Source organism: Haplochromis burtoni, unplaced genomic scaffold (assembly GCF_018398535.1).
Source record: "Haplochromis burtoni strain Fernald_Lab_line unplaced genomic scaffold, NCSU_Asbu1 Contig_200, whole genome shotgun sequence".
NCBI lineage: Eukaryota > Metazoa > Chordata > Actinopteri > Cichliformes > Cichlidae > Haplochromis > Haplochromis burtoni.
This window is the reverse complement of record NW_024582561.1, coordinates 624,780-643,128: the sequence shown is the minus strand read 5'-3', so window position 1 is coordinate 643,128 and position 18,349 is coordinate 624,780. Positions and strand designations below refer to the sequence as shown.

Genomic DNA, 18,349 nt, shown 5'->3' with positions numbered 1-18,349 from the left:
AAGAGAGGTTTAAGGAGGAAGCGCCTCCACAGAGGGCAGAAGCCTGAGGAGAGAACTTGTATAATGAGAGCTCTCAGCTCTCCACACACTCTTGCAAGACATCTGATTTGCTAAAAAGCCCAAAGGAAGGACAGTAGTCACCCTGAGCTCCTTAACTCTTCAGAGTGAGTGGTTTCAATAAAGTCTTTGGAGCAAGGATATTTTGTTCACTTATGATGGCCAACGGGACACACAGATAACCTACGCTGCTGGCCATCCTTCACCAAAAGCCCTGGATGTGCTGAATTTGGCAGATCAAGGTCGCAGAATAAAGACGTTTTGTTCAGTTTTTAATTAAAAATGTTTACATTTGTACACAGTTTCACCTATGAAAATGTGCAAAACATCCAGAGTTAAATGCAGCAGACTTTGAAAAATGCAAGTATCATAAAAAGATGGACACTGCTCTGTGACTTTAAGAGTTAAAAGCATAAATGTCAGTTATTGTTTTTCGATGAATCTTGTTTTTGGCCCATATACTTGGAAGAAAAGTTAAAAACTTTTCAGGCTATTTTTATTTAGTTCTATTTGAACATAATTGGCAACAAAAATATGTCCAAATGTTTATAACTGCACTTTTAGAGTTGTTCGTAACTGCATGGTGATGATACAAAGCCTTCATGTATTAAATATTAATACATGTATTAAATATTAAGGTTAGCCCATGTACAAGTAATTACTGATTTCATTCTAATTGACAGTTTTTGCTGCTCTAATATCTTTATTTTTTCATCGTTAACTCAGTTTCCCTGGGTCTTTTTCCGTGTGTTATGAATAAATCTTTTTCTTTTTGGTATTGGTACGGGTTTTATTTTGTTGTATTTATCCGCGACACCTTAAAGGCCGGTCTGTGTTGGACATAAACCGCACCGTGGCGCAAAAAAGGTTGGGGACCGCTGGTTTAATGTGGTCATTTTAGGCAGATGTCTTGCAAGCGTGTGTGGAGTTCTTCCCTCTGTACTTAAGCCGAAATTTTATATATATTTGTACTTTTCTTGAGTTTTTTGGACAACTTTTTACTTTTACTCCCTACATTTTTAAACAAATATAAGTACTTTCTACTCCTTACATTTTGAAAACGGACTCGTTACTTTTGGTTCATTTAACGGGTCAAGAGGAGGAAGGGTGAAGGGAGTGACTGGTAATTTAAAATTAAATGTTTCTATCAGCTCAACAAACAGCAAGCACACACGTGCTGTTGCCAGCTAAAGGTTAAGCTGTCCGGTTAAGAAGGTGTCAGTGTTGGGGGAATAAATCATCATTTATGTGTTCTCGTGTACTAATATCATTTTATTATATTAATACAGCAAACTCTTCAGCTACCTTTGTACAAAAACGGTTAGTAGAATTGTCCCTCAAGGAATTCCTTTTTACTTTGAGTACATTTCTGAGTTTGTATTTTTTCACTTTTACTTGAGTAAAAAAGTTGCTTCAGTACTTTAGGTTTTTTGTTTTTTTTTTTTTAAACTCAGGCATCTGTACTTCTACTTTAGTAAAGAAAGTCTGTACTTTTTGCCACCTCTGATCTTAGGCTCACAGCACTAGTATTGAGCACAGCAGCCACAACCACCTGCTGAAATCATCGTGAAGGAGGGCAATAGGACAAAGGGAACTATAAAGGACAGTATAAGGTAAAGAAGGATTATTTTGAACTGTGACTCACATAGAGAGTCAAGAAAAACGAATGGACCTGGAAATTAGCACACAGGTCCAGGGGTACAGCTTGGAAGCAAAAAATCTAAAAGATCTCTTAATCTTGTACATGATCACAGTGTCTTACCACTTCTGAGCCAACCTCACAGTGTTCCCACTTTGTGGTTGTAAGCATTAATGTTATTGATTTGACTGCTTGTTATCCCACAATCACTGGACTGTAAAATGATGCAGTAATTTACTAGAGGGGGAATATGTGAAATTTGTTTTATTTATGGTTAGTAAAGTGTCTCTAGTTACTTGGAATCTTCATTTCGGCAAAGTGTGCGTGTCGAACAAGTTAAAAAAACATGGGAAAAAAGCTGGAGAGGGTATCCTGTTACTGAAGAGATTTCCTCTATAAATCCATGAAGCAGGGGGAGATCATTCATTAAGGGGCCTGAAGCAAAGGAAACATAGGTCTACTAAATCCCAACAGAAAAACTTTCTTCATTTACTGCCCCCGGGCCATAGTACTTTACAAAAGCTGTCAGACTGGGAAAGGAATAAGAAATTCAGGCCATAGTTTCAGAGATTTAAGCAAAGAAAAGAGACAGTAGCTCTTGTTATCTGGAAGGAATCAAAAACAGCACTAACATTAAGGGATGTCTAAGATTTATTTGTTTACTTACTTTTGAATGTTCGCGTGCATATATTATGTCACTGATAAAGTATGGGAGCTGAAACTACATTTAACATCTTTAAAAAGTGTTTTATACTGTTGATTCAAGCAAACAAACGTGTCAACAACCGAAGAACAAATGTCACAAACGCAGTGGACAATAACAGGCACAAGTGCACAAAGTGAAAGAAAGTGAAACTGTCAAGCAGCTATGTCCAATTTCTTCAAAGGTGTCCTCATCTTCTCTTTTAAATGAGTCTCTGTTACAGTAAATGAAGCATAAGCAGTGAGCCTGTGTCTACATTCACAGATTAGCACTATGTACTCAGAAAACCACTTTCATAGAGCTCTGTCAGCTGTGTAATTCAAGTTTCTTTTAAGAGCGATGATTTCACAAGCCAGTAATAGCATATTTACTGGCATAGGGCTGTTATTGAAAACTCTGAAATGGTTATAAGCATGAAATTGAATACAGAAGAAGAGTAAAATGAGATTTTTTTTAAGAGGAGAAAGACGATGGCTTAACAGCTTCCAATCTTTGTATTTGGAGTTAATTCGTGGAGATTCAGTGCACTCACTAGAGGGTTTTACACACAACTATCTGAATGGCTAAATGGCATTATAAAGAAAACAACCTAATTAATCATAACAATCTCATTCCCTCTTCCATTGTCTCAGAGTTTGACTTTTTAAGGTGTCAGAAGAGCTAATGTGAAGCCATAACTCACTTTAATTTGCTAGAGAAGGGCAGATATTTTTGTTTTTCATCCAGTCCTCCTCACTTTGCCTCAGACATGGACAGATCTTTTGATTCTCTCTTAATGCCCAAAGTATGTCAGGGGAAAATATCAAGGATTTATACCTTAGATGAAGACATTTACGTTAACATGAATAGATGGGAGTTGTTCGGTTGTTTTTGTGTAGATCCAACACGAACATTTAATAAACCCTCAAATAAAATGTGACACATAAAAGGAAAAGCAACCTCTGTTAACACAAAAACATATCTGCCCTCTTGGTTGGTAAGTCTGGTGCACTGATAAGTGCTTGCAACTGGATTAGAAACAACTCTGATTGCAAACAGTCCTGCAAAGTCAAATCATTTATTCAGTAGATCTTTCTCAGAAGAACAAAGTTGGCTACAAAGTCTCACCAGAATGACACAATGCAAGAAATGCATCAAACATGGTAGAGCCAATGTTATGCAATGGGATTGTTTCCCTGCTAGTGTTTATTGATGAGACTACAATTTATCCCACTGCTTTCATGAGCAAAGTTACTTTTGAGCTGCTGAAAATGGGGAACAACAGTTCATCTCTCAGAAGTGGCTGGAATTCCACAAATCCTCCAACAATGTTGCAATAAGTTCTACGCAAAACATCCAAGAAATTACACCTCAAAGTTTTCATGACTACAACATCTGAAAAATCCCTTTTAAAAAAAGCATCCATGGAAACAGTTGGTAAACCACAAGATGATGAATGGCATCATGTCATCACAACTTTTTGGCAAAATGGTGTACAAACTGATACGTTGAATATTGAACTCTGTGCTAGTTAGATAGTGTAAACTGGGCACAACTAAACAGAAAGAACACAATCAAGCAATTTATAATTATAATTCAGAGTAAATTCATTTATGCTCACTAGTTCTCAAGTAGTAATGTTTTGCTTTTATGAAACAGTGAAAGATGAATGTTACCATATTACTTAAGCAGATCTAGATTTAGTTACTATAGTTTTTTTTTCTTGCTGCTGTTACAACCAAATTTCCCCTTGTGGGACAAAGGATTATTCTATTCTATTCTACTCTACATGTTTTTAGCCTCTGAGCATAATTTGCTATTAAGTACACAGCACTGACAAAGCAAGTAATATTACTTTCTTAAAGGTGGCAGTATTAACACATATTTACTTCATTTATAATTTAATGTGAATTGTTATTTACAGTTTATGCCTTGATTAATTTAAGATTAAATTGTTATTACATAACCAAAAAGGGACAAAAACCACATGAAGGCCTTTATGTATTTATCTGCAGTTTATATAACTTTTTGTTAACTGTCAGAAATTATAAATCTGGTCGTGGAAGCATATTTATACAGCATAGTTATACATTAAATGTGTGTGACAAGAGTGACAGCCTTAAATATATCATGAAATTAATTTCAGTGAATATTTGCAGGAAAAATATAACCAGAAATATAAATATAAAACTTCAGAATTACTATTAAATGCATTCAGCATGACAGTTTTTCTGGAGGTCTTGTTCATACCATCCTGGTATATCTGGCATTAGTTATTTGGCTTATGAGGGTGGCAGCTCATAAAAATATGAGACAATCAGTGAAAATTTCTCCCCAAGTTACTAATTTGTGCATATTTTATGAGCTGCCACCATACTAAGGAAAGATTTCATTACCACATATTACCATTATCAGGGTAAACCTACAATAAAAATGTTCTATATACTTTTTTCCTTCTGTTTAGGAGAGCAGCTGTTTCACAAGCATCACAAAAGCACTGCCAGGTCTATCATGACAAAGATAGTGTGTGGGAACAATGAAGCCAACACTACTTTCTCTGGTTTTCATGCCAGCCCCACTGAGGCTCACTGTGGGCAAACAAAAACACGTGAAGCCATTTCAAAATGTTTGTACTGGCCACGAATGTCAGTAGACATCGATAACTGGGTGGGTACTCCAAATATTATAACTGTTTTTTTTTTTTTTAAAAACGAGGCTAAAAGTCATTTGTTATTACTTTCTAATTAACAAAGGTGTTCATTTAATAATTTGAAATTCCCCTGCCACAATAATTGCTCAGGTTTCCCAGTGCACAGTTTGTCAGGCAAGTGCTACTACAATAAAAAACAAACAAAATGTAGAGTACACTCCAATAAAGGCTAGTCAGAGGTTAGAACCTGCAGGCAGCAAATCATAAGAAGTCACTTGGATGCTTGACCAAACATTTTTCTACTAACCATATGCAGATGAACAGTATGGGACAGCCGTACCTGGATGTTCGAGCACCGTCTTTAATTTTTATATGATGAATTTACTTAATATGTCTTTCTTGTCACGGTTCTGGGTCGGTTCGACAGCATTTTGAGTTCTTAGGTTTTGTTTTTGAATGATCGTTTTGTTACTTTTGTGCCTCGTTGATTATTATTTAGAATTCTATGTTTCAGTTTATTCATGTTTAAGGATTTGTTCTTCGGTTGTGTCTCATGTTCAGTATAGTTCAAGTTCCATGTGTTATATTCTGTCTGTCTCTCAGTGTCGAGTCTGCGTCTCTGTGTAGTGTTTTCTTGTTTCCTGTTTTATTGTGTAGGTCTGCGTCTCATGTGAGTGTGTTCAGTTTTACCTCCCTTGTCTCGTTAATCACTCCCAGCTGTGTCCCCCACCTGTGTGTAATCTCCCTGTGTTTCTCTGAGTGTATTTAAGTCGTGTCTTCTGGTGTTGTAGTCGCTGGTCCGTCTGTGTATCCATCGTATTTCATCCATGTGTTCTCCCTGCTGTCCGTCATCACTTGCCTCCGCCCATCCTTCTTCATGTTCGTGTCCTGGTTCGTGTTTTGTAGTTTAGTTGTTCCCAGTTCAGATAGTCTGCAGTCCAGTTTGCCCTTTTTCTATTTTGTACTTTACTTTCAATAAACCACCTTTACAAGTGCCTGCGTTTGGATCCTACTTCATTATCTCCACACGGCTCACTTCACTCGCCGTGACATTTTTATTTATGGTTTTCCAATCATTTGAACTGGTTGGAATGGATCTTACTGGAAAGCTAACAAAAACCAAAACTGGAAATCAGTATGTTTGCATGTTTATTGACTACATCACAAAATGACCACAGGTGTATCTGCTGAAGTCCAAATCAGCCATAGAAGTGACAAACTGCCTGATTAAATTTCAATTAAACCTTAATCAGGATTTTTTTTGTCATAATTGATGCATGAAAGGGTTAAAGTATTTTAAGTATCTTAATTTCAGCTAAAACATGAATCCTGAAGGTGACCAGTAGTTATAGGAAGGGCTTAATCATTGTAATGCCATTTTTTCTATTGATTATTGATGACATAAATCATTTTTATTATATTTTCAAAGATGGCTATGTCATCTCCTGTCCAAACAAAGTTTTTGATTTAATGATTATAATTTTTGAAAAGAGCTGTATATTGTTTTTCAGGTTACAGTTCAAACAGAACCATCATCCTGGTATTGATAACTCTGTGTGTGACATTTGTATGACTGGTATATGTTTTAACTCTTACTGTAATGCATTTCTATTTGCACTATGCTGGAAATTTTATTTTTGTAAAGAGACTAAAACCAGTGCGTTTTATATATTATTGCAGCTCAGCAAAACAGTGAAATGTTGAATATATATTAGATTAAAAAAAAATCAGTGTTTGCCCCATCATCTGCAAACAAATGCTGTCAGAGACTTCTTTAAAATTGTCGGTGACCACCCAGGAACATGGGTTGACTATATTGATGCCGTGATATTTGGGGTTCGAACAAAAAAGAAAAAGAAAAAGAAGAAGCAGATGACCACCAAGTACTCACTTTGGCAGGGAGGCTTGTTAACCATCCAAATTTCCCAAACAGTATATGGTTGTTGTTTTTATCTTTCTGTCTGTGACAAACTACTCGACAATCAAACACGATACATCTCAATAAGAATTCAAGCTTCCCGCAGAACTACTTCAATGCGTGCTATAGCACCACCATAACAACACCAACACAAGGAATGTTTTGATGAATAGAAAAGTTGTCTCCTTGTACATTAAATACAATCAGAGACACTGATGTTAGTTTCTATATTCTTTTATCTGAAATATGTTTTGTTATATCCAAATTAGAGATTTCTGATTGAAGACAAAAATGCATGGAAAAGATGTCACAGAATATTGCAAAACCTAAACAGTTGTTGCACAGGAAAAGACAAAAATCAGAATAAAAAGTCAGTGACAAGGTTTAAAGAGCCAACATAAGCACCCAGCAGAGGAAAGGAGGAAAGCAGGAAGCAAATTATTTAGGACCATATGTTATAACGGCTATCCAGGACAAAAGCGCAGACCTTCAGGTTTGCACTGGGGTTATAATTTCAAAAGTAAACATCGACCATCTGAAGCTAAGTAAAGAACGCACACCAAGAGTGCCACAAACATCTGGGGACTATCATCTTCAGCCATGTCACCTCAACCTGAAGACCCATTACCAGCCACAGCCGGCCCACATTTAGTTCCTACACCACAACCACCATTACCTGATGCTGCTCACAATGTGCAAGCAACACCTGGCACATCAAAAGCTCAACGATAGCTGCTGCAGAAAGAAAAGATCAGAAGATCACGAAGTTCATCGTAATTTAAGATCTTAGGGCTCAAGCAGGCGTGGCCAGTGATTATTGGCATGAAAAACAAGAACGACGAAAATGTGGATTAATCACAATCACAACAATATTATCATCACAATATTCCACAATATCGTAAATCCATATTTTACTAGCGCTGTGCACCTTTTCTGAGATACAAACTCTCTATAAATATTAATTAAGCTACAGTGTAAACCTTTGGTGTGACCACTTTTAGTACTCGACATAGTCTGACCTCATAAAAAGGCTTTCTTATGATTACTTTAAGTATTACACATGATTATCTTTTACTGTTCATTTACTGGATACATTGCTTATCTAACGTGAAGGACGCACTGTACACTATGCTGAGAAATGCAAAATTTCATATGAATCATAATCACTATATAGAAATACTATCTGTCTGCCAATTTATATAAAATCCATTGGCTAATTATTTTGTGTTCAGGTTATAAGGTAGTTATTAACATGCCACATTAGATCAAGCCAATGGAGTATGATGTCATTGTTGGAATAGTGAACGAACATCATCACTAGACCTTAGTGGTAAATAACAAATTCATTTTAAATATTCATTTAAATCATTTAACCAAGACAAATGCTTGTGGATACATGGATTTTTAAGGGAAACATTTCTTTATCATTTGTTCTTCTTCACTAGACTTTGAGGTCATACAGCCACAACAAAACAAGTCTCTGTAACTGGATCCATTAGAAGAGACAAAACAGGACATTCAGAGATGTCTAGAAACAACAAGGCAAGGAAAACTGCCCAAATGTTATTCCATTATCCCTTCTTATACGAATATTTAAAAAGTATATTTATGGTATTAATTGTATTATTTTGTTAATATGAAACAATGTGTATAATTCTAAAATCTGGACCCACAAAAGTTTCATTTTTGTATAGTTTAAAAAAACAACAACAACAACAATGGTATGGGTATTCTTTATAGCTTTTAAAATACCTGTCCCTGTTTTTCTTTGTGTTTATTTCTACCCTCATGTCTGTGTCTGATGGTTCTTTCACAAAAGACAATGCGGCACAGGCAGAATCTACACCGTTGTTAAGGTCCGGTACCAAACGACTCACGGACCGGTACCGGTCCGAGGCCCGGGGGTTGGGGACCGCTGGTCTACATCACAGATGAGGGCTAGATGTGAGAACCACAAAATTGCTCAGTGACAAACTACTAACAACAACAGTGCTTTAGATGTTTAAAATTGAACTAAATTTGATAATTCACACAGATATCGAGGAGAACTTTTGTAGATTTTAATGGATTGATTTTGATACATCTGAGTTGACACTGGTACCAGACAAAGATTAAATTACCTAATCTATTAATTAGAGAGAGAGAGATAAACCTTTATTAGTTCCACACGTTTGGTCAATTACAGTTGGTTTTCAGGGCATTTGTGTGAAGAAAGGCTTGCAACCTCTCCAGGTGGACTTGCGATACAGTGAAACATCCCAAACAAGTGGATGCTACATCGTGTAGAGTTCGCTGTAAGTATGTGTCCTAATCCTCATAACCTTCATATATCCATCTATCCAACCATCCATCTGAAAAGATATGAGTATGAAAAATGCTATTTTTCAATTAATATACCATTTACATTTTGGGTAGAAAATATATATATTTTTTAAAAGGGACAATATCTGTCCTATTGTCAAAAGAAGCCATAAACAAACACAGGCTGCAAACTGCCACCACTCTCCTTCGTAATACACATATGTAACACATCACCATTCGATTTTCATACAATCCTAATATTTCCTTTTTAACTACTGTTGAAATTAACTATAGTAATAAATATATCTTTGGCTGAGTATGTGGTATTCTTTTGTTTTTTCTACAGATGACCACTGTGGATGTCACTACAGATGTCACTACTGTGGATAGAAAGAGCATAACACTGATGACAGCTGTAAACTTAATCAGAAACACTTGTTGTCAAATGATTACAAGACATCCCCAGAAATTCTAGGCTGAATGAAAAGCTAAAAATAATAATAAATAAATAAATAATGTATACTTTATTGATCCCGAGGGGAAATTCCTCTCTGCATTTAACTCATTCAGTCAGTAAAGCAGTGAGCAGCCACCAATCCAGCGCCCAGGGAGCAGTGGGTAGGGATTGTACCTTGCTCAGGGGTACCTCAGGGTAGTCTTTCAGTGGATTTAAACCCCGACCTTCCGATCATAGGACCACCACTCTACCTACTGAGCTATCCCTGCCCACAGTAATATCCCTACTCGCAAATGGCACTAATAGAAAAGTCACACAATGTGTGATGTAGCCCCATAGTTCTTGTGGTGATGAAAGATGGAGAAAACGGCAGCCATTGCATCCTGCATGCTTCCCAGTGACCAAAAAAAGAGGTGAGATGGTTCTTGGGCCAGTTTTTACTGCAAGACGTTCAGTTAATTTTACAAATGCATGATACAAACATATACGTTTCAGTGCATAATATATTCGGATTCTCTGATCACAACCTGATGTAGGTTAAACTGTTATTTATAAGCGTTTCAGTGGGTATAAAAGCGCTTAATATCTGGAAGGTAGGTACCTTAATCATGATGTTCTGTTAGTAATACTCTTGTATCTTTTGCCTGATGGGAGAAGACTGAAGGTGACTAGCTTTCCTGGTGGCATAGTATGAAGGTATGGAAAGCAAAACCCAAACAATGATCCTGGAGCCTCTATATACTACTTTGTTCAAGCTTTTGTTTGTTGTGACTGGCTGTTCTAGTCAGGATGGAGAAAATAAGGACTCTCTGTAACAGCTGTGTAAAATTGGGTCATACCTTCCCGACTGACCCTGTATTTTCTCAGCTACTGGAAGAATTCTCTGGTGGGCTTTACTCACTGGTGTTTAATTCCCATGATAGACTGGTGTATAGTGGTGCCTAGGAAGTGCTTGAAGAAGGAGACACTCTCAACAACCTAACATCATTACTAGAATTCCCACTGCTAGAAAATTCAGAGGAAGAACATCAGTCTTTAAGTTGAAAACTCAAATGAAGTTATGCAGCAGGACAGCAACCTAGCATAAGACTAAATCTACCTTTGAAAGGAGAAAAAAACGACTTTGCAGTGGCCAAGTCAACGAACACATCTGAAATGCACTGAAATTGGCTTGGGACATTAAAACAGGAAAGAAGGCATGGTGGAAATTCCACCATAGAGATGTTGGAGACTCGCCTCAAGTTATCAGGCCACTTTGTAACAGTGGTTACTGCTAAAGCGTGGCACAACTCCGACCTTTGTCATCAATGCATTGGATAAACAGTTGGTTCAATTTATATAAAAATGCTTACAAAACTTGCATTACAGGTTATTTTTGTTTTATGTTAAATCTGACACAGCACAAATGCACATAAAAACAGGACAGGTCAAAATGCTAATTCATGCTAGCTTGGCACCAAGAAGTGTGGACATCCTTGGAAAACAGAAAAGCGACTGGTAAAAGTATGGTGCTGAAATGATGCTTCATCTAGTTGTGACAATATGGTGTACTGAATCACCTTATGATATTCAGTTTTATTGGTTTTCGGTCATGGATTCACCTTAATGTCCTTCCTATTCCATATCTGACCCTTTCATATGTTTAGACACTGTAGAAAAGCTGTCATTTGTTGATTTTATCTTTTATTCATTTCCTCCCTGCTGAAGCGGAAATATTAGCAGCTGTATTTGACAGGTGTTCTCAAACTGACAAAAAAATCCTTATTTATTCATTCATTCATTCATTTTTGAGGTGATATACTGAGGGCTTCCATACTGTTATACTAGTTTAGTAGTAGTTTTACTTCAGCTAAAGGAGGAAAAGTTCTTTTCTCACCTCTTTCAGCATGCTCACCCTTCAAGCATCAGAAACAGCAACACAAAGTATTCTTTTGTTTACTCTCTACACAAGTGCTGGAATAATCTTGCCAATGTAAAAGACATAATGTTGCACAACATTAATCAGATTCCTTCAGCTCCAGTGCTGCTCCACATTTCTCAGTCTGAACATACAGTGCACACCCCTGCTTTGCTTTTATGCTACCACTGGTATCGTGCACCACACCACTTTAGATCAGTGTTATTCTGAACCCTGCTCTTATTCCAAAGCATCTCTAAGGCTGCTATTAAAAGGCTGGATATACCACTGGATATCACTTTCCATTTGGAGGACTTCAGCCCATCTCTGATGACTGTAGGGAATAAGTGGTCGTGAGCTTCCGCTGTCCTCGTGGCAAAGAGAGAAAGGGAGAGACAAAGAGAGGGGAGAAATCTAATTATTTCTCTCCCATGGCCCAGCAAGCCTTAAAGGTTAATCACTGTCCGTTGAGCTAATTCTGTCTGGGTACACTGCAGTAATTACAACACCTGTCTCTCGCTCTCCCTCTCCTGCTTCCTCTAATGCCTTATTCTGTCTGTTTGTCTATCTGTGTGTCTGTCTGCGTCAGTATTTAGACAAGGGCATAACTGTTCTAATTTGGTGTCTGTACACCACTACAGTGGACTTCAAATTAGGCAATTAAGATATGATTAAACCGCAGACGTGTCAAGTTCAAGACAACACTTCTTACAGCACAACAAAAAAAGCTCAGGCAACAGGACAAACAGCCTCAGGTGTTGACCCGGCTTCCAACCTCTTAATATCTCAGTCGAATGAAGTATATATTTGACAGACATAAACCGATAGAGAGCGGCATGGTGGTTAACACAGTCGCCTCCTGAACATCCTGGGTCTGAAACCGCTCCCCAGCTGGGGCCTTTCTCTTTGCATTTTGTCACTTGGTTTCTTTCCAGGTACTCCGGGCTTCCTCCTGCAGTCCAAATATATACACGGGGTTAGGTTAAATGGTGAGTCTAAATTGACCGTAGGTGTGAATGTGAGCATGAATTGCCTGTCTCTATGTGTTAGTCCTGTGACAGACGGGCAAACTGTCGGGGCTTTACTCCGCCTCGCATCCTATGACAGCTAGGATAAGCTGCAGCCCAACCGTGACACTGAACTGAAGTGGATAGAGAGATGTGTTTATATAGGTACAGAAAGAGAGATGTATTCATATCTTGCATCACATCTCTAAGTGAGGAGGGTTTCCTTTTCTCACCCCCTCTCTTTCTCACATTCCTCACTCATTCTTTCTTCTCACCGCCTTTTCTCCCTCATCCTACCTTCTCGTCACCTACTGTCTCACTCCCTCCCCACTACTCTCAACGCTTCTCTTCCTCCTCCTTTCTTCCTCTTCATTATCTCAACAGCACTCAACCACCGTCTCTTTCTCACCTAATTTCTCTCTGTCACTGGCTCGGCTTCTAACTGTGTACAGCTGTATCTCACTTTAGCAACAGCTGAAGGAACTTCGCCCTGGGCCTAGAAATACTGCACCATCTCTTCTCCTTCCACTTTTTTCCCTTTTACTACCAAAAGTATGTCCAGAAGCAACAGCTTAAGAGTACCTCTCACTTCCCACCAAAGTTCAGTGATATAAAGTGCCTTGGATGCACCACCTATGACTGCTGAATAGAAGTTGAAGCATGACCGGTGTTCTTGATATTACTGTGAATAAAAAGTGCTTATGCATACTTTAGAAAGCTGCTAATTTATGCTTAGTAGACCTTAGAAGACCCTATTCTTATTAATTTCTTATCACACTGCCATACACAAAAAGACATTTTCTACATCCCCTTTCATCCTCTACTTCTTCTTTCTGTTTCCAGATTTCCTACAGTTATCAAATTAGTATTTTTGGTCGTTCTGTTTTTTCTCCCTGAGGCCCAGATAGGCTTCTCTAACAGGCTGCTCCCTGCTGAGGCCAGTGGCCTGATGCTGCTGAGGCTGGTGGGCTGTCATTCCCCATATCATCAATACAAAACAGAGAGGAATGAGAGAGAGAGTGAAAAAAAGAAGAAGACTGGGGAAGATGAGACACAAATTGTGACAAAGAAGCTAAGAGTAGCCCTTAGCAAAGTGTCATCACTCAGACAATCTCCATCCTTTCCACTCTGTCTTTATGTTTTCTACGTGCTAAGGGACCAAAACAGAAGCGGGGGACAGTGCCAGCTTTATCACATTCCAAATGTTTTCCAAGAATTTTGCGAAGTGACAAAGATCCCTAGAATTTGTTTCTTGGCCCCTGAGGCGAAGCTCTGCTTGAGAGTCTTTGCAGATGGGTGCTGATGGAAACAGTGGTGATGAGGAGTGCTGCTGGTAGCTGGTGGAGGGAAGCTAGAATTGCTGAGAAAGAGACGAGGGATGCTGAGAATTCACAGGGTGAGGAGGAGAGCGAGAGGGGAGAAGATGGAAAACAACAGCACCTGGCTGGCTGTTATGCCTTCGCCAAGGATAGAGTGGAGGCGGATGTATGTTTCCAGTGATGTTTATTTGTTTCTCTGTATGTTTGTTTGTCTGCAGGATTAAGTAAAAACTACTGAGCCGAATTTGATGAAACTTGTTAAAAAGGTGGAGTTAGAGCAACAGACAAGCTCATTAATTTTGGATCACTTTAGAATGTATTGAAGAATGTATTGTGGAAAGTCAGATGAATGGTCTGTCAAAAGCAAAAAATGAGACTGAAGGACAAACTGCATTTACGTATCCTTGTGCATGAACATAAATGGAGGAAAATGGTGAGCTTTTTGTAAGCCTGTTTACACTTCTCAGTTTCTTCCGTCTGTTTCATGTAATCCCCAGAGACTGTATATAAAAGAAAGCCATAACCACCATGAAGAGCCACTGGTCTGAGCTTTGATGCGCCAACATTAGCATCTTTGAAGCCAGATGGAGTGCTAAGTAATCAGCAATTAACTGCACAATGAGCTGTATTATTTGTCATATAACTGCATTCAAATTATGCATTTGTGGATGACATGCACCATTATCCACTTCAAGAGTGCATCAACAAGGACACAGATTAAACCAGAACGACATGTAAAGGACTGCGAGCCTCACTTGTCTCAATTAAAGTCAGAGTTCATGATTCAAGAATAAGATAGACAATGGGCAAAAATGGCATCCACATGAGAGATCCAAGGAGAAAACACTGACTAATAAAAACAATAAGCTTGTCTCACATTTGCCAAAAAAAGCATCCTGATGATTCCCAAGACTTTTGGGAAAATATTCTGTGGACTGACAGGACAAAAGATGGACTTTTTGTTTGCTGTTGCATCTGGTGTAAACCTAATACAGCAGTTCATATAATGAACATTATAGCAACCGTCAAATATAGTGGTGCTAGTGTGATAGTCTGACACTGTTTTGCTGCTTCTGGACCTGAATGACTAGCTATAATTGATGAAACCATGAAATCTGCTTTCTGCGAGAAAATCCTGAAGGTGAACGTCCAGCCATCAGTTTGTGCCCTAAAGCTCAAGCACACTCGGATTATGCAGCGGAACAATGATCTGAAACAGGTCAGGAAGTCCACCTCTGAATGGCTCCAAAAAGAACAAAAAACAAAAACAAAATGAAACTTTTGGAGTAGCCAAAACAAAATCTAAACTTAAATCCCTCTGAGCTGCTTTGGCATGACCTAAATACAGAGTCGTCATTTTTATACCCGCTGTATTGCTCCTATACTGCATATTTCTAAAGTGTGTTTGTTAACAGTACATTTACTGCTACATGCATTGAGAGTAAGCTAACGCAGGGAAAGTAAGACAAAAACAGTTAAACCTTGGCTGTCAAAGTTATTAGAGAAAGCAATATGTTTAGTAGTTAAAACAGTCTAAGTTAATACTGCAATGTTACTTCTTAAGAACATATTCTGAATTCAGACAGCTCTACAGTATGCAGATAAACTGTCCACTTACAATTAAAATCATTCCTTTTCCTTTAGTGTTAATAAACTCAACATATTGCTTGCAAAACTGAAGGTATTTTGTTCTTCTGTCAGCACACGAGCATTGATCCTATGCCTGTGCTTGCGTTGGAGTGTAGCAGCACCCACACATATTGCTGAGATGAATGTCTGGCATACAGGTAGACTCTTTATAGCTATTCTGAAATGTTTTGTCAAACAACCTTACAGTGTAACCATATAAGTTATCACAGCCTGACCTGTGTAGGCAGGTAAAGTCGTAAATCTTAAAAGGCAGCGACTTCTGTGCGCATCTCTCTTTAGAGCCGTACATGCTGTAAGCGTAGTTAATATATTTTTTTAAATGCAAAGCATATATAACGTTCCAGAGAAGCTTGCAAAAATCGCACCGTCTTAAAGGGTTTTACACGCTGATGTTGCATCTGGCCTTAAAGAGATATATACACTTATCATGCTCCACCAGGTAAATGTGGAGCAGGATAGCTCTAAACTACGCCTTTAACATCAACAAGTCATCATGTTTACCACTCTGAGCTGTCTGTGATCACAGTACACCAAAAGATACCAAAAGAAACAATTTGTGCATGACTCTCTCAGTTGCATAATCATTTATGATTCACCACTTCCTGCAGGCTTTAAAACATGCAGTGATTGCCATGACTACAGATGGCATGTGCATAAATGCTGCACATTAAATGATTTGAATATTTATCAAAATGTGACATGCTGGGTTTATTGAGAAGAATTTTACATTGCTGACAGGCAGATAAAATATGTACGCTTAAAACCTAGATGCTGATGAGGATTGACAGCATTATGGTCCAGCGTATATACTGTGTGCAAAGGGTTCTGCTTAGAAGACCCAGCCACAGGGAGGCCAGTGAAATCCTAGTGCCAGAACCAAGCCTGGATAAAGGGGACGGGTTGGGTTGAAAGATTCATGGATGTAGTGAAGGAGGATATGCAGAGGGTTGATGTTCGAGAGGATGCTAGGGATGGAATAAAATACAGGCAGATGAAGACGAACATGTTCTGCCTAAAAGTTACCTTGTGTGAGAAGTTGAAGAGTCCGGACTTCCTCCCGGACACGAAGCTGCAGGACCTGCTGCAGGATGTGCTGCCTCTGCGCTTCCTGCATGATGCCCATTCTTTCCAGCTTTCTGTCCGTCAATCTCATCAGAGCCCGCCCTGAACAAAACACGCAAAATGAATCTGAAGGTTAAAGGTGAGACGCCTGGGTGAAATTTAACATGCACAGCTGGAGACACTCCAAAAAGGGCTACCGATAACGTATTCGTGCCTGTGGAAGAGCAGAGTGTCAACGGCATTCAAGTGCAAATTCCTAAAGCTGTTCAAGGACGCAATATTTTCTTTTTTAAAAGCATAAAGAGAAACTGTTTTACGACTCGTTCTTTTTTATGTGACCGTCACTTAGCCTGAAATTTCCAATTAAGCCCAGTGCAACTCACTGCAAAGCAGATTCGTCTCTGCATAAATATCAGTACTGTGTATCCCTTGAGCAAGGATCCCTCACAGCTCTTTCCTTAATTGCAAATCCTTGTATAAAAATTCATAATTTAATCATGCAATCAGTTTGTATGAAGGGGATTTAGGCTGCTGATAAAAAGCCATGCAGAATATGGTGTAATTATTAACGCTTCTTATGAGTGCCTTTGTAACATGTGGGATGGTAAGCAGATAGGATAATACTGCAGAGCAATTACTAGGCATTAAAGTTCGTCCCCAGCAGCTCCTTTCCTCTTTCGCCCTGTTGGCTGTCTGGACAAGAAAATCTGATTGGTTTGACTGCCAAGAGAGTAGCTCGGTCCTGAAAGCCTCATGGATGCTGGTTTCTCATATTCGTCCCCATCTTCTTTTTGTTCTAGTTTCCTCTGTTCCACGACTATTTGTGGTTTGATCAACAACAATCAAATGCGAAGGCTCAATAATAAAGATTTAATATAAAAATGTTTGCTTTTGTTCAAATCCAGCCTGCCTGCAAAAAAAAGGCAGACTTTACAATTTCATGTCTCTTGACTTTCTTGGACTATCTGTTGTAGATTGTTTGGGCATGCCGAGCCCCATGCTACCACTTTGCTACCACAGCACAAAAGGGAGTTTGCTTGGAAAGCTAAGTACCCTTAAGTGTTATCGGTAAAATGTTGACTGTGTTTGGCCAATTTTCTTCTTTCTAACAAAAGAAGCTCTTGACTCTGCCCTACGGCCAGATGGGGGTAAAATGCCTAATATAGTTAAGACGCCTCAACTTGGAGTCGCACTGAAAGACTGTAGACATTACAAAAGCACTGGGGAACTAAGTAGAGTCATAAAGACTCAGAAGTAAGAGGAGCATATTAAATGGGAAGATGGAAAGACGAAGATTACTGATGTGAAAAAAGAGAGTGGAATCGGAGGCTGAGAGTAGAAAGTCGGGAAAGAAGAGTGAGACGTACAAACTGACAGAATGAAAAAAAAAAAAAAGGATGCACACATAAAGCATGCTGTTATGAGTCTATAAATATTGACCAGCCATCACTTGGCACCTGATCTTGTAACTCAAGATAGATTGGCATGGCAACAGAGGTTTGCTTTTTCTGTGCTTCTGTAAAGTCTACCTTAAACAACAGCAGAAACAACAAAGAAAACACGGCAAACTTTACATAATGGATAATAATGCATGCTTAGAATCTTTATATGTTATTATTATCATCTTGATATTATGAATTTGGAAAATTAAAATAAAACTACAGAGCACTTGTGTCAAACTCCAGTCAACTTTTAAATGTGTCCCTGCTG

General features: G+C 38.5%; 1 protein-coding gene across 3 annotated transcripts in view; it reads right to left on the bottom strand.

Moving 5' to 3' along the window:
• The window catches only part of samd12 (sterile alpha motif domain containing 12), a 123,360-nt gene that overhangs the window by 53,950 nt on the left and 51,061 nt on the right, over positions 1–18,349 (bottom strand). For 2 of the 3 annotated variants that reach the window (XM_005936282.3, XM_005936281.3), the window contains exon 4: positions 16,601–16,741. In XM_005936282.3, the coding sequence (XP_005936344.1) occupies positions 16,601–16,741 (141 nt within the window). Of the gene's footprint in view, positions 1–5,783; positions 16,742–18,349 lie in introns of those variants that run through there. The other variant, XM_042226202.1, reaches the window with a different exon arrangement.